Below are 17,013 nucleotides of genomic sequence, written 5' to 3'. Positions count from 1 at the left end.
ATCCGGGATTCATTCACTTCTCTGCGTTCGCAAAAAACAAAAATATCTACAAATTTATCGGCTTAATTCTGAGCTTAGCGAGATCAAAATTAACGTGAACAAATCAGGTATCTATGGTTAGGGAGCCGATATGCCAAACAGTATATGTAAACTCGGGACCTTCTGAAAGATAGTAACTAGCTAGCTGTTAGCAGAGATTATAAAAAACCTTGCTTGGAACAAGCATTCAAAATGACTGCTAAAAACGAAATTTCTAAACAGCTAACAATCTTAAAAAAAACTTTCAAGAATCGATATATAACATACCATGCGCAATTTGGCGCTCAATTCGTAATATATTGTGCTAGATTTTTTCTTATATTCTTTCGTTCCGACTTCTATACTAACATACAATGTGCAGTTTGGCGCTCAATTCGTAATATATTGTGCTATATTTTTTCGTTCCGACTTCTATACTTTTCTTTTTTGTTATCTCGTAAATTTTTTTTTTTTGTCTCAATTCTCTCAAATGTGACTTTCTGCACATTTGAGAATGCAAAACTTTTTAGTAATAAAATTGCGAAATTTGCAAGCGAAAGTGATGACAAAATTACGGCAAGTTTTAGATTATGTAACACCATATGATAAAATACTCTACAAAAGTAGTTCCCAACCATTTATGGTTCATGGCCCCATTTCGTGGGCTTTTAGCACTCGTGGCCCAGTGATATTTATAGTGTTATTATGATTGGTGAATTCCAACCTCATTATAAAACAATTTATGCTCAACAAAGTGAAATGAAATACCCTTACCAAGCAATGAAACTAGGACGAACGGGGAATTTTCTTGTAAAGTGAAAATTAAAATCTGTTTTGCGCTTAGCATTGTGACTCCCTCCAACTGCTCTGCGGCCCATTGGGATGCTATGAGCCACCGGTGGGGTGCCGGTGCTATAGAACCTGTTAAGAGAGGATATGTTGTTTTATTTCAATTTTACGGCTTTCTATTTGAACAAGGCTCTATAATAGCAACCACTGGGCATAGCACCGCATCTTCCAATTTATTGCACCTTGTGTGAGGTAATGGCGACGGACTTGTTTCATGAATCTGCAACCATTAATATGTAATGATGTCTGAGAAGCCTTTTCGGCTTAACATTGCCTACCCCAGGGGTTCTCAATCTTTTATTGTGATAACGTCCGTGAAGAGGTTGAAATTTATTTACGGAGTCCCACAATAAATTTATGAGATGCGATATTCATAATAATTCGAATTACCGCCTCATTGCCGCATTTCGACGCTAACGTTGTCAATCAAATTCCATTAATGTCGTTATTGCTGCCGTGGACAATTACAAAATTTATCAAGTCTGTATTTCAATTGGTAAACGATTTCTCTCACTAAGGTATGGAGGGAGCTCTTTGGGAATCTGTCTCCACTAAAACTAAAGGCAAGAGCCACCACTAATCTGACATAAACTGCTAAAGCAAAAATGTATGATGAATGGCGGGTGGACTTCGTAAATTAGCAGATTAAATAGTTTTGCGCAAATCAAAGCTCTGTTATTCTCCTAAAACACAATTAAAATAACAATTTTTTTTAAAGCGAGATCGGAAACCAATTAAACGGGCGAGTTGTATCAGAATCACGCGAAGGTGTGCGCCACGGAAGTATTTGTCTTAAAATACTACAAACGGGGATTTTAGCAAACTCAGTATCGGCCATTTTTCCGGTATCGGTATTTTGTATTGGTATCGACTTAAAATATACACGTAATTCCGATATTTCCAACTCTTTGAGCTCAGATTTGATTTAAAATATTTTGAAACATTAATTAGTATAAATATATTGATGACTGAAATTATTTTGCCCTGAAAGAATCACTAACGGCATTTACTGCTCATTTAACTATCACTGTTGTTGATGTAGTATAAGGAGTGACCCCACCTTCGCAAACGGGTATTATAGCGTCTTCTGGAACCATGACGTTTTATTATAATTTCGAGATCAATTTCAAAATTTTACTCAATTTGAGTTCAAAATTATAATTTCAAATTCAATTTAGATTTTAAAAAATTCAGCTGTGACGTTGTGTTATCTGACGTCATAGTCAATTTAAAAACCAACATGAAGGCACAGTGGATATTTGTCCTTCAAGGTTTAAATATTGCTAACTGTAAATATTGTACACAGAAAGATATTTCATCCAGTCCGTTTGTACATCGAAAAACATTATATATACAGTACGCTGCCGTTTTATACTTTAGCAATTTTGCATGGTAATAGTTTGCATGTTTTATTAATCGCCACATATGCAAGATGCAGACCAGACGCGCAGCGCTCAAAATGAACTGAAAGTTTTGATAATCCGGTCACAATAGTACGCTGCCGCTATATACCTTAGCAACTTTGCATGCATGGCGACAGTTTGCTTTTAGGCGGGTCTCAACTATCAGCGGAAATCCTAGAGACACTTTTGTATGATATACGAAAACACTTTACCCATGATTTTTCCAACCAAGCACTTAAAAGGCGCTCTTTTTGGCTAAATACACAATGTGTTTTTTGCTCTTGTCATTTCTTTGAATATTTCGCCGTTTTGTCCGGTGCCTTTATTAATAAGGCTGTAAGGCTAAACGATAGAAAATTCCACATTTTCATTTGGCCCAGCTATATGTCTGAATGTGACCCACTGACGAAAAATGTTGCTCAACCCTACCCTAAACCAAGTAAACTCACGGGTTATATTCCCTGGGTTATATCTCATTGGCGATTAGTTTAGGACGAATCTGAGTCATTCCATTTAGAATTCAATGGTTTTCAAACGTTGGATCGTAGACAAATTTTTGAGGAAGCTTGAAGCTAATTAAAAATGAAAATATAAGTTAGATTAGATGTTGTCCGCCTTATTTTGGATATTTAAATGTCATCATTTAAGTTCCATCCACGTATTTTGAACGTGGTTTTAATAAAACGTACTTTCGCCTTACTATCTGCAATTTGTATCTTTTTGTTAGCTAGTTTTGAGGTGAGGTGCGAAACCTGGCAAATTCTAAAAAAGGGGGTGCGGCTTAAAAAGTTTGAGAACCACTGATTCAGATGATCTAAGTTAATTTGAGACTTTGATGAATATCGACCGAGTCCGACTCGAGTCAATGACTCAAACTTTCTCTGTACAGTGGGTCACAGATTTGGAATCAAAGTTCATACCTATTTTCAATACCTAACACGAAGAATTAAATAGTGTTAAATCACTCTTGGCATTGACACCTATGTATCTAGAGTTGGAGTCAAAATTAGATATATCAAAAGCAATGTTTTTCCTAAAACCCAGTGTCCCAATCAAAATTTTGACACTGCAGAAGTGTACTCCAATACGAAGGTTACTAATTTCGTTCGCCTATTTTACTTTGAATTTTGTAAAGGACTGAAACTTATGGGAATGGGGTATATTCACCTAGCTAACACAGACAGACCCCGACGTCTTAATATAATTAAAATAAGGAAAATTGGAATAAAACTATGGCCTAAGCCTAACTTGCTACACATACTACGCGGGTATCAAATTGTGTATCCCCTTCCCCCCAGGTCAGTTCTTTTCGGCTTTTCTCTCACGGCAATCAATATAACCATCTTATTCTGTTATATCAGTGTTCTTGTCCTGCTTAGGGCATCAATAGATAAAATCTAATAATGCCTGGCCTTTGATAGAATCAACATAAAGCAAACTGGTTAGTAATCAGCTTTATTTCAGCTACAATCATGGTAAAAGGAAGTCATTCAATGAAAATCAATATTACGGGCAATGGTTCAATAAAGGGGTGTACGCATCAAAAATACATATTATAACCTATTTTCTTATTGGGACACCAACTAATATGATACCCATACACACAATAGTTTAATTAATAAAGGGGTGGCGGCAACAAAAATGCATATGAGAACGTATTTCCTATTGGGACATAAACTAATATGATACCTATACAGACACTGGTTTAATAAAGAGGTGTCCGCATCAAAAATACATATTTTAATCTATTTTCTTATTGGGACACAAACTAATATGCAGGCTTGTCCATGGGACATATTTTTCTGTCCCATTCCCATCCCATAGAAATTATGCTTGTCCCATCCCATGGGATTCCTATTGGAATAAAATTCAATAAAAATCGTTAAATTTAGGTTTAGCGTCTATTAAATAGGACTACATGTACGAAGAGACATACAAAACAACAAAATTTACGGACTTCGTTAACTTTATATTCATAAATAATATAAATAAATAATATAAATGTGTCCATTAGCCCCTTCACGAAGTATATTGTTGATGTTGAAGATATTTTGCTCTTTATAGCTAACAAGATAGCTATGCTCGAATATATGAACAAGAAGTCCATAACGAAATGTTTTACCATCATTTCCCTGAAAATCACCGATCTTGGTTAGATATCGCTAATGTTGATTATTATGATTCAGGCATTATAAGTCTTTGGCTTTATGTAAATGTGAAATCATGGTTCAATCTCACATAAATATTTTCGTTTGATCGTACAATTTTGATCGTTCAGCTCCCAGCCAAAGCTAGGCGGCATTTCAACGCAATCTTGATTACCGCCTAAGCTGTTAGGTTGACCATCATGCCATGGAATAGAACCTGCAGTTGCCGTAACACCATCTTCCCAGATAAACGTGTTTTCCTCTTGAATGTCGTTCAAACCAATCCAAGTTCGGGATTCTCCAGATTTGACCAAGGGTAGGATTTCTCTGTAAAAAAAATAATTTATTTTGCTATCACACCATTCATGACAATTCAAAGGTTGGTTGACCATGCTTAGAGTTGAGACTTGGGAATGGCCAAAACCGAATTAATTTTTGCTCAATATTTGAGCACTTATCATTCCGTTGGTCAACTGTAGCGAGTAGGCTACATAAATATAGTTACGGTGTATTTTGATAATTTTCACCACGTATTTTAATAATTTAATTAAACAAGGTCGTTGCCCCAATTCATTTCCTTTATGATATCTTTCCTTCACTCAAGTATTGCTTGTCTTTATCGTACTTTCTTAGTTAAAATTTGGTTTCATCACAAGTTTATGTTAAGTGTATTTCGTTATCTATTATTTGGATTCAATTCGATTGCTCAACTTTACAATATACCAAAATTTGGCATTACAATATACTGTGTGCTTATTGACTTCTAAAGGAAAGCAGGGCGGAGTTACAGTGTATCAAACGTGTGTTGATCCAATAACAAGTGAGTGCGAACGCTCAGATCACCCCTATACAACTTCCAACCATTAGTTATAAGTATGAAAGCTCATTAGATATTTTCAAAAGATATAATACAGGCATAATGGGCACTACAGCATAACTTTAAAGACTATGGCATAGTGGGATCTGAAAGAACGAGTCTGAATCGTTTATATGAAAACTAAGCAACAGTTGTTTAGATTATTCTACGATTATATTCGATTTCGGTCAAGACACCCTTATTCATCCCAACAACCCAAGTCACCTGCGAATATCTTCATCTCGAATTCCCGCCGATGCCAGTTGGCCTCCGAGTATCGTGCAATTCGCCTTCGCCCCTGCGTAAGTGGCCAGGTCGTCAAATAGTTTGTAGTAATAGTTGTTACGTGCTTTATACCAAGTGCTGATGTCTACAATTTGGTGTATAGTTAATGTTCTAAGACTCCCAAGCTGCTCGCGGATTTGCTGCATTACTGTGAAGTGAATTTAGATTTATTTATTATCACGCCTTCGTTATTCAAAAGAGCAATAACCTAATATAAATATAAAAATCTCATTTTCTTTTCTCACTATAGGTAATATTTATGAAATCCTAAAATTATGCTCATTCCATTACGATACGAAAATTTAAAAATAATCATGAACCGCGCAAAATATTTAAGCTTTGTTATTCGATTTTTTTCATTCGTTTTTTGTTTGAGTGAGCCCAGATGCTTTAAAAAAATCACAAAAAGTATTTAAAAGCTGAAAAACTTGTGGGACAAAAAATAATTTGTTGTGGGCAACTTTTACGAAAAAGCTTTTATCGTGAATGAAAGGTCCCGAACTCGTATGCTCAGTTTTACTAAACATTATTCGTCTTATTGGAAACGAAATGTAAATATGGAATCTTGTCAATTCTTTGTCAGCATTTTCCTTTTATGAAAAACTCGCTTTTCTCATTAACTACAGAAGCAATTGCTTTCAAGTACTGGTTGAGGATCGTATTTTTTGCTAACTAGAAGGCAATCACTTTTATTTCCTTCAAAAATTTATGTTGATTCTATGGGATTCGTTATTTGCGTGTTATGACGTCATCAAAAATGTGTGGCGGTTCCGCGATAGCGTTAGTTGTGAACACTGCTGTACCGGTAGTCTACTGTTACAAATTGCATATACGTACTACTTCGTTTTGGCCGTGTCCATTTATTTGAGCATGGCTCTCATGTTTACTAAAATGAATCGTTAACTATTTACCTGCTTTCAAATCCTCTATGTCTTCGCTAGATTTCTCAACAATCGGGCCAATTTGAGTCAGCTTTGCTTGTATCTGTCCGGAAATATCTAAACAAAAATTTATCCGACTTGAAATAACAATGTTATAATACAATATTCACGAAAATGTCTGCATGTGTAGGACATTGATAAAATTAGAAAAATCCGAAACAAACGTGCCGATATTTTTTTAATTGCGTAAATCGATGTAACCTTAAGAATATTTTCAAAACGAATTTCAAATTACAATATTCCGAATTTAATATTTTCCGAGTTTTAATTTTCTTGGTAAATACAAAGACTAAGGGGTTGAATGGAGCTATATACAAATCCTGGATTTTTATCATTATTACTTTGTTTAATTGGATCGGAAAACTGTTTCATGCGCTACGGAAATGTAAACCTGAAAAATTGGAGTGAATTATTCGCATAGGAAGTTCAGAGATAGGGCTTGGCATTTCGAATCGAATATTCTAATCGAATAATAAATTATTTGAATCGGTTTGAAGTAAAATTTCAAATCGCCGCCATTTTGTTTTTTCGGACCTCCAGAAGTATGTGGATCAAAATGGCGCACAGCCTGAACTTAGTATGTGTACCAGGTTAGGGTTCAAGTTGTGCGCCATCTTGGTGAACATACTTCGGGAGCGCCGTTTTTTATTTCCACCAATGGTCGAGGTAAATTTCTCAATTTTTTTTTAATAAGACATGTTTTTTCAACCCAATTCTGACATATGACTCGTTTTTGTAGTGAGTTCTTGATGAAAACGTGTTTTTCACTGTGTGTGAATGATCAGCAATCTGTCCGAGTGAGGTATTCTATGTTTTCGGTTTTCGATATTTTATGTGTCTGGAGAACCCAATACAATAAGAAAGTTACACACAATTATATATCTCCCAAGTATTCGAGATTCGATTCGAAAAAAATATTCGATTCAATTCTCATATCATCGGGTGTTCGAAAATGCCCAGCCCTACTCAGAGAACATACAAAAATAGTAAATATTTTTACAAACGACCCTATGAACCACAATAGAAATTTCAAGAATAAAATGCAATACACATGCTCAATTCGTAATCACATACCATTGAAATGTTCTTTTATAGTTTCATTTACGATTTTGTAATTCACGACACCAGGAGGCCCTGCAGGTCCGGCTTTTCCATGTTTAATTCTGTAACTGGATCTGGCGGAATGCTGGTCTCGCTTAGTGCAATAGAGATGCATCTCCTGATCCTAAAAAATGTAGATTATCAATAAAATGTAAATATGTGGAGCGTAATACGATTATCTTATCTTGACGGCAATGATTCTATTTTGGTTCTTATTGGTTTCTCCAGTTGACTTCACTAGGGATGCCACTTTTGGATTTTTGAATCGCATCTTTTCCGAATCGATTCGAATCAGATTTACGCGATTCGGAAAAAGAGAGCGATTTACCGAAAAAAAAACATGGAACGTTTGTTAAATCGTTGTTTTCGGAGGCTTTAAATCTGCCGGATGCGTGTAACGGCGCTCCAAATAACACTAAATCACGGGACCGAAAAGAAAAACATTGAACGTTTGGTAATCGTTGTTTTCGGCGGCGTTAAACTGCCGAATGCGTTTATGCGGCACTCCAAATAACACCAAAACGGTACCGAAAGAAAAACATTGAACGTTTGTTAATCCTTGTTTTCGGCGGCGTTAAAACTGCCGAATGCGTTCATGCGGTACTCCAAATAACACCAAATTACGGGACGGAAATAATAAAAATGAATTTTTGTGATTGATTTTTTTACTTATCTGCCGTCATTTGTTTCAAGTTCGGCACAACACACTCTTTTACGCATCACTCGATATGATGTGTGGCGTAATTTCCACCAAACTGCGAGTTCAGTTTTCCTCTGAATAGCCTTAGTTTCTATTATGCGCGAATTTAAATGGATCGTATACCTGAAAATTCGTGACAATTTTGATGAAAATTTTCAACAGCACACCTGCGCTGCGGCTAAGTTATTGTACGCCCGGGCATGACTGGATAAGGAATCAGCTACCGACGTCTAGATAATATTTAATTTAAACTAACTTTGTTCTGAGTGCAATATTTCGCGTACATTTGAAGAGAACTATTACTGAATGAGTTCATCGGCCGGCAATGCTAATTGACAATCATGTTTCTCATCCTAAAATATATATTTATTTTGTTTGCGTTTGTCAGGCTTCCACTCGAGTGGCGGTGAAAGAAATCAGCGGGGCATTTTTTCAGCTGTTACAAAAAAAAGAAATATTTACTTTTAATTTTGTTAGTGCGATACAAGCGGGAATAAAACATTTCGGATTATTTCTAGCAAATTTCATAACGGACAGGTGGGGGATAAATAAATCTTGAGGAATGGCAACTTGTGCACTGTTTTACATCAACACGTGCCAGATTTCATACCAGACCAAGCATATTGTGCAAATGTCGTCTTACTTTAGCCCCAGCGACCATGTTTGATCGAGATAAAGCGTCGACCAATTATCGCTCGTCAGCGCGGCGTCCATTAGGCACATTTGGACTTTCTGAATCACGAAATTAAACATAGTCCACGATAATAATGAAGCCCGAGTTAGCCAATAACGCTGTTAGCCACAAATAATATTGTCTCTAATATTTATGGAAATTTTTGTTCGCAATCGTAGTCGGGTGAACGATTGTTTTACTCGAATTTAATTTAATCGTGGTTAATTTTTTATCGTCTTCAATCATATTCTTGCACGCATTTCCCATTTATACTAATTCAGATGCAATTAGAATGTTTTTGTCGTATTACACTATGCTGCCAGCATAAATAAAGAATATTGTACTAAAATTTTGAAGATAAATAATCGGTAATAAGGCCGGCCTTAATTCAATATAACAAGAAGTGAAATACCACAGTCACACATTATACTGGCGTGGGACTAGGGAAAGCAGTGCTGTTACTGTGTTTATGACGAAACAGTACAACTGTTCCCTGCTTATTTTCTCATATTCCATCAAATTGCCTCAGTCCTAATACAAGTATAACACAATAATAACAGATAAGTTGCAACAGCAAGTTTTTCATCAATGCATTTATTGGTGATATCTATGACCTACATCTTCTTTATCATGATGGAAATAAGTGTGGCACATACACTGAAAAGCACCGAAAAGCGAGCCCGCTAATTTGTAATTGATTTTTTTTTTGGTATTCCCGTAGTGTGTGTACCTGGTTAGGGTAAGGCCATAATTTTATTCCGATTTTCCTTGTTTAATTCTATTACGATCTCGGGTACTATCAGTGTTAGCCAAGTGAATATCCTCCTGCCAATAGGTTTCAGTCCATTTACACAACTTGATGTAAAATAGGATAGAGGATAGAAATTAGTATTGAAATCGGCATGGGTAATATCGCATTTAAAATGTTCCTGCGGTTAAAGATCATGACAATTATTTTGGTTCTGTGAAAGAAAACTCTAAAAAACAGAAAATTGTCGGGTTCAAATTTTTTCTGGGTGAAAAGTCGTTTAACGAGGCCGACCAAAGTCCTGTCTGTACAAGCGATATTTTATCGACTGGAATCTTTCCGGTTCGGCATTGCTTTACCAAGTATTATACGCTGGGTGAGATAGTGGCCCAGTAGTTTGAGCGATGTAACCACTAAGCTATTGCGCATAAAAGTTGGTTGAATTTCAATATGTGCTTAACAGTGTTGAAACAAAAAATCAATTCTAGATTCCTTGTCAAGTGTTACTCAAAATAATATTCGAATTTCGTCAATTTTACATTAGTAGTAAACCCAAGACATTTGCTATTATTGACGTAAGTGTAGCTCAAACCAATTCGTGATGATTGCCCGGACAAAACAATAACGCCTCAAGTTAACATATAACGGCGCTCGGCCAAACTTTGATGTTTTAACTAAAAAAAGGGCCAAGGAATTTGTTGAGATTGCGATTAAATTTAGTTTTAGCACGAGGCTTATTGTTTTCCACTTTTGCTTTTGTAACACTGTAAATATTGTTAATAAAATATATACCTTTTTACGTCACAGTTACATGGCCCGCCTGTCTAGGTGGGTGAAATGTTTGGCTCTTGGTCCAAAAACCTTGCACACCCCTGCCCTATACACATGCTCTTCAACAATAAGAGGCCCTATGCCATTCGTTAGCCCCCTTTAACAATGCCGCCACAAGGAATATGCGATTCACTGTTACGTAAAATATTATATGTCGTCATAAATTGAATCTTAAACCGCGTAAAATACGAAAGTATATTTGCAGGAAATATACGTCAACGAATCAACCAAGTAGATTAGATAGTAAGGTAAATTTGAAAACACTCTTTGAATTTGAATAAATTTAAAAGAACTAACGGGTGTAATGAAACGCTATAGCATTAGGAAACGTTGTTATGTCCATTTCCAGACTCGATTGATGTCACGATAAATATATTAATCCTTTTTATTATTTTTTAAATAAAGGGGTTTACGTCAAAAAGATCTTAAATAGTAAAAAATAAATGTCCTAGATTCTATGTTTCTTGAATTACTTAGTATATAACTAGGAAATATATATTTTCCTATCCTTTTCCGATAATAAAGGCGATATTATGGTCAAAACAAATTTTAAGAAACCTATAAGGAATATTATTTGTTGTATTATTTGTATGAAAGGACGTAGAGTCCCCTAAGGCACATGGGCTTCAGCTTACTTTGCCTAATGGTAAATCCGGCCCTATATATTGTGATATATGGCGACAATAAACCGAATCTTGAAACTCCGGCCTGTAAAATAATAAAATGGCGTTTCCTTCAAATCAGTTATATCTTGTTGGGAGTAATGGAGTGAACGTCATAAAAATATTTTGAAATTCTTAAAAAGTCATGTGAATCATCGTTTGAGTACAAGTCGCTATAAATTAGAAAAATGAAAACGAAAATGAAACTTGTTTCTGCCTTGTTTTTACTCATAACGGATCGGGATGACACTTACAGAATCCAGCCCAAATCTTTCAGTAATCCTTTAGTAATACCAACGGACGTACAAGACTCATTCTCTTCAAAAAAGAAATCAACGTTTGATTGGTGCACTTCCTTACATCATATCCGCATTCTTAGATGTTATTCGCTATTAAAAGTTCATACTTCAATGTTGAATGAAATTTGCAGTAAGACTTATGTAATTGTGCCGTTGCGTGGAAAACTCTATAACAGAGATGTGCAGCCTTTTAATACAGAAGGGCCAGATACAAATAACTGGGCCGCAGGTTGCGCACCCCTGATCTATAATCATAAATCGCGATCTCATTACTTATCGATTTTAATCGGTAAGTATGTTGATAGATATTTGTCTGTATGTCTGTCTGTCTGTTAGATGAACGCGATATCTCACGAAGGCGAGGTTGAATCTGCTCCAAATTTTGCATGTGCATTTATCATATCTCGGACCAGAAGTATATTGATTTTGGATGATTTATGTCGTATAATTAGCAAGTTATTAATTAATTAGTGATGGGACACAAGATGTCACTATGGAGTAATAGCGCTGTTTTGGGGGATCCTCCGTCTCCGACCGATATTCTCGTTTATTTTTTACCGGTTAATATCAGAGTTGTGGATTTGGGAAAATCCGAGTTGAAATTATTTTTGCATCTGAATCCGGAATCAGAAAATTGCGACTGCAAACTTCATTTTGATAAACTGTTATTAACGCTTGGAAACCTTCCAGATTTTGCAGAAAATTTATTTCATTTTGAAAAACTTTTCCCGACACCGAAGAATTCAAATCACAACTGCGGAATTGACTGCGGTGCAAACATGTCAAAATTCGTCACTAAAACCCCGGTCAAATTTTGATTTGGTAATAGATCGAAAGTGGGTTTATATTTTCTGATGTATGATATGAACGGAGAATCATGTCACAACTACGCGGTTATATAAACACCTTGTGACGGCGAGGACGATTGTCAAATAAATGTAACGATTTGTCTAAGACTAAGTCATTCACTAAGTACGCAATAATTCGAAAATCGTATTATCGCTGGTTCTGGCTTAACCAGTCTGGGGGAATTCGATACTTCAGAATTCTCATATTTTGAATAGTTTCGCAGTTTTTCGAGGCGACATTGCCTCTACTATTCGAAATTTGGTAATTTACACTTATTTACGCTTTGCGGTCTGACAAAGACTCAACTTTATGCGAAGGGCTAGCATTCCTGGCATATAGTATTCCTATACTTATTGTTCTATTTCTTTCTAACTAAACAAGATTACGACAAAAAGATCCGAAATAGTGAAAAATAAATGTCCTACATGAGTACATTCCATGTTTTTTGAATTACTTAGTATATAACTAGGAAATATATACTTTTTTATCTTTTTTAAATAATAAAGTCATTATCATGACCGAAACAATTAAAAAAACTATAAGGAATATTAATTGTTCAAAAAAAGGTGTCATGGCCCTATGGCCCATGGGCTTCAGTTTACTTTGCCTAATGGTAAATCCGGCCCTGTGTAGTGATATATGGCGGCAATAAACTGAATATAGAAACTCCGGCCTGTAAAATATTAAAACGTCATAAAAATATTATTTGATTCTCAAAAAGCCATGCCCGAATCTATTTGACATGTAATATGCAAAGCTCCGTTCGAGTCGAGGACAAGTCGCTATAACTCGCCTAAATTAGAAGAATGAGAACGAAAATGAAAACTGTTTCTGCCTTGTTTTTACTCATAACGGATCGAGAGAACATTACCACAATCCAGTCCAATGCCTTCATGCACGTTAATGCCAACGGAAGTACAAGACTCATTCTCAAGGAATCGTCTGCACCGTTTGATTGGAGCACTTGCTCTAATCATATCCGCAATTTTAGATATTACTCGCTATGAAAAGTTCATGCCTCAATGTTGAATGAAATTTAGAGTAAGGCTCGTGTAATTGTGACGTTGCGTGGAAAGCGTATATTACTCTATAACAGGGGTGTGCAACCTTTAATACAAGAGGGCCAGATACAAATAACTGGGCCGCAGGTTGACGCCTCTGCTCTATAATCATAAATCGCGATCTCATTTACTTTTTAACGGTTAATATCAGAGTCGCGGATTTAAGAAAATCCGGGTTGAAAAATATTTTTGACTCTGAATCCAAAATCAGACATTTGCGACTGCAAACCTCATTTTATTAAACTGCTGTTAACCTTAATTAATTCATTACCAGTTACCGCAGAGAATTTATTTTATGTTGAAAAACTTCTATCCTCCGGACACCGGAGAATTGAAATCACAACTGCGACATTGACTGCGGTGCAAACACGCCGAAATTCGTCACTAAACCCCCGGTCAAAATTCGAATTGGTAGTAGATCAAAACTGTGTTTATATTGTCCGATGTATGAATGTGGTCGCTGAAAAACGAGTTAGCTAGTCGGTTACATAAAACACCTTGCCAAGGCGAGGACTCTAATAGACTTTCGTACGTAATCAGCGATGGCCAAATAGATGTCACGGTTTGTCTAAATCCAAACTTCCAAGTGTGGCCCACTGCATCATTTTCTGTGGCCCTCGTCACTTTTGGCGAATATCTCAACAGTCTACATAGAAAACTGATCATCAGTTTAGAGTTATACTCTCTGCCGCATTGTCTTTTTGTAGTCAGCGGAAACAGTAACACTCAAGTTGGTGCCTATATGTCAGAAGATTTAGTAAATATCATTTAATGTCGCGATAATACCTTGCTGTAACTTACTTCATAATTGCCGAAATTTAGTATTCGATCAATCTGCAGTGACTTGTAAGTCGCTTTGTAAACGTGGGTTCGAAAAAAAAATGACCAATTCAAACATATTTTAACTCGATATGAGAGAAAATGTACTTGTTTGAGTAAAAAAGCCTCATTGCTTGATATGTCTGCAAGTTGTGTCGGTGCTAAAATAATATACCCTAGACTAGAAGAGCTTTAAGGAGAGATTTCGCTTTCAGAATATTATCGATGTTCGGGATCGCTTCAGTTATGAAAGCACTTTCTCGGTTTTAAAAAGTCTGAAATCCACTACAATGAACAGGTTGGGAGACGAAATATTGGATGGACAGATTGGACAAAGACTTTTAATGACCAACATAATTATCGATATATAATCATTGATTATTGATAAAATGTCTTGGAACTCATGTGGCCCGCTAACAACACAAAGTTAATATTGCGGCCCCAACGCGACATTCTTGGACCACCCTAATCTAAGTTTTCACTCATCACGCAATAATTCGAATAGCGTATTATCGCTAGATCTGGCTTGAAACTGGTTTATCAGAGCAGAAATTGAGTAAATATCGGTCAAATGGTGGTAAAGGGTTAAAAAATAAATAAATGTGATTTCCTATAATAATTGCTACACCGCTCACCTGCCAACTTTGTTCGATATTTCGCTGTCCATTTGATATTCCAACGCATAGGATCACGAGTATCCAAGTACAATACATGATTCTTATACCTAATATCAATTCTTTGGAAGACTAGCAATTTCTGAAATAAATTTTCAAAAATAAATGCTTTTAAACAGAAACTTTATGACCTAACATTTATTCATTTAAATAAGGAATGCTAGTATTTTTTAATCCGTAGCCCCATATAATTCGGGAGGTGGTTGAACCGGTGAGAATCGGTTTCCGCAATTATCGGTTATCGGAACCGGTTAGTATCGGTTAAACCTTTATTCTGACTCCAAGAACTTAGATGATATCTCTAGGCTGTAGGCAGTTTTTCTCATTTTCCATTCATAAAACTCCGCATTATTAACATTTTATGAACAATTTTTACAAATGTGAAAAAGCAGGTGTTCCACTGGTCATAGAGCGGGGATAAGACAGTCTGAAGATGTCAGGCACAAAGCTCTTGTCCAATATCGAGTTGCTTGTATACCGAATCGGCTAAGCTCCGGACCTTTCAATATATAATAGCTTCCTAAATATTGTCGAATACTCGTACAAAACTTTAATAAGCCAACTCACTATATCCTTATTAGGATCTAGTATATACACTACGCCAGGGGTTCTCAAACTTTTGGTGTCGCGGAGCCCTTGAAAAGGTTGACTATTATTCACGGAGCCCCAAAATAAATGTTAAAATTGTTACTTTCAGATTTATATTCCTGAGCAAGTTAAAAGTACTTTACTCGTTTTGAATGCTGAACCTTTTTTAATAGGGTTAATACAAGTCATAAATAAATCTAAATTTCAAACATAAATTATATATACTAAAGCTGTAAATTTGACACTTGACAAAAATACTATCTTTTCCTTTTTGACATTTTTGGAAGACTTAAAAGGCCGCTAGTGCGCGATTGCATTTTGTTACAATCGCCGATATTTTCCCCTCAGCATGGCGTGTTTTTGAACCTTTGAACATCTTTACGCCGGTGTTTATTCTCCCTAAATCAAAAATTTCCCTCGTCATATACATGTATTGTTGCACAATGACGACGATAATTGCTTTTTTGTTCTCGTGGGTAATTTTGATTTCAATGTGAAAAACATGTTACTATATTATAGTCGTCGGCGGCGAAATGCTAAAAATAATAATTAATAAAGAGGTAAATCCGCAACTCAAATTTCTTGGTTGAAAAGCGGCATTCTAAAATATTAAAACTAAAACTTGAAATAGAAGATCACACGTTTGGTTTCAGTAGACTCACCTAGGATTGAAAACGCTTTTATAGACATTGTAAATCACAAAATTTGGTGTTATGTTACTGCGAAATCGAAACACAGTCAATTGTGCGCACGATGTACGTTTTTTTCATTCTGAAACTACCGACGAAGCCGAATGCAATAAAATGTTCGTATTTTGCTCAGACATTGTGATATTTCAAACGGCGATATCTTGCTTAAAAATAATCTCAAATGCGAAAGAACAAATCAAGTTTGACAAATCCCAAGATCGCAAAAATACGACTCCAATTTATTTATAGTTGGCAGTTTATCACATCGTTACTCACATAAACGTGAGTAACGATGAGCACAATTACATTATAACGACGAGACACGTTAAATGCTCGCATCGGTCATGAATTGAATATTTTACGCAACAGAAATCTCGTTATACGTTTTTTTAATCGCGAAGAATGTTGCGCGGAAATTTCCGATTTTAATTTTGAATTCGAACCACCTCCCTCTTAAGAATCCTGGCTGCGCTCCTGCTTATAAATATTGTCATTTTTTAATTCCGTCTCTTTGCCATATTTCGAGGCTATATTATTGTCAGATTTTATCAAAGCTGTTATTGCTTCTTTGAACAGTTAAAAATTAGTCATTATTTTGAAAAGTAATCGAATAGCTCGCGGAGCCCTTGGGTTTTTCTCGCGGAGCCCTGGGGCTCCGTATGGAGCACTTTGAGAACCTATGCACTACGCAATCAATAATAAAGTTTTTTTTATACCCGTATGTCTTATTTTTTCGTTTTCTCTTATTCATATCGTCAAGGGTTCCCAATGTTTTTCTGTTACCCCAGTTCTCTAACATCACTTCGCGCACAACAAAAAT

At 35.9% G+C, this 17,013-nt stretch overlaps 1 protein-coding gene across 1 annotated transcript; it reads right to left on the bottom strand.

The window, feature by feature from the left end:
• Positions 1–3,809: 3,809 nt before the first annotated feature.
• LOC120327817 (collectin-11-like) lies at positions 3,810–14,977 on the bottom strand. Its single transcript, XM_078114872.1, has 5 exons — positions 14,878–14,977; positions 7,574–7,724; positions 6,470–6,556; positions 5,499–5,706; positions 3,810–4,744 (listed from the first exon to the last, which is right to left on the bottom strand). The coding sequence occupies exons 1-5, from the start codon at positions 14,953–14,955 to the stop codon at positions 4,492–4,494; spliced, it is 777 nt and encodes a 258-aa protein (XP_077970998.1). The 5' UTR covers positions 14,956–14,977; the 3' UTR covers positions 3,810–4,491.
• Positions 14,978–17,013: the final 2,036 nt, after the last annotated feature.

The sequence above is a fragment of the Styela clava genome, chromosome 7, assembly GCF_964204865.1.
Source record: "Styela clava chromosome 7, kaStyClav1.hap1.2, whole genome shotgun sequence".
Lineage (NCBI taxonomy): Eukaryota > Metazoa > Chordata > Ascidiacea > Stolidobranchia > Styelidae > Styela > Styela clava.
Note: the sequence above shows the minus strand (reverse complement) of the source record. Positions and strands in the feature narration are given on the sequence as shown.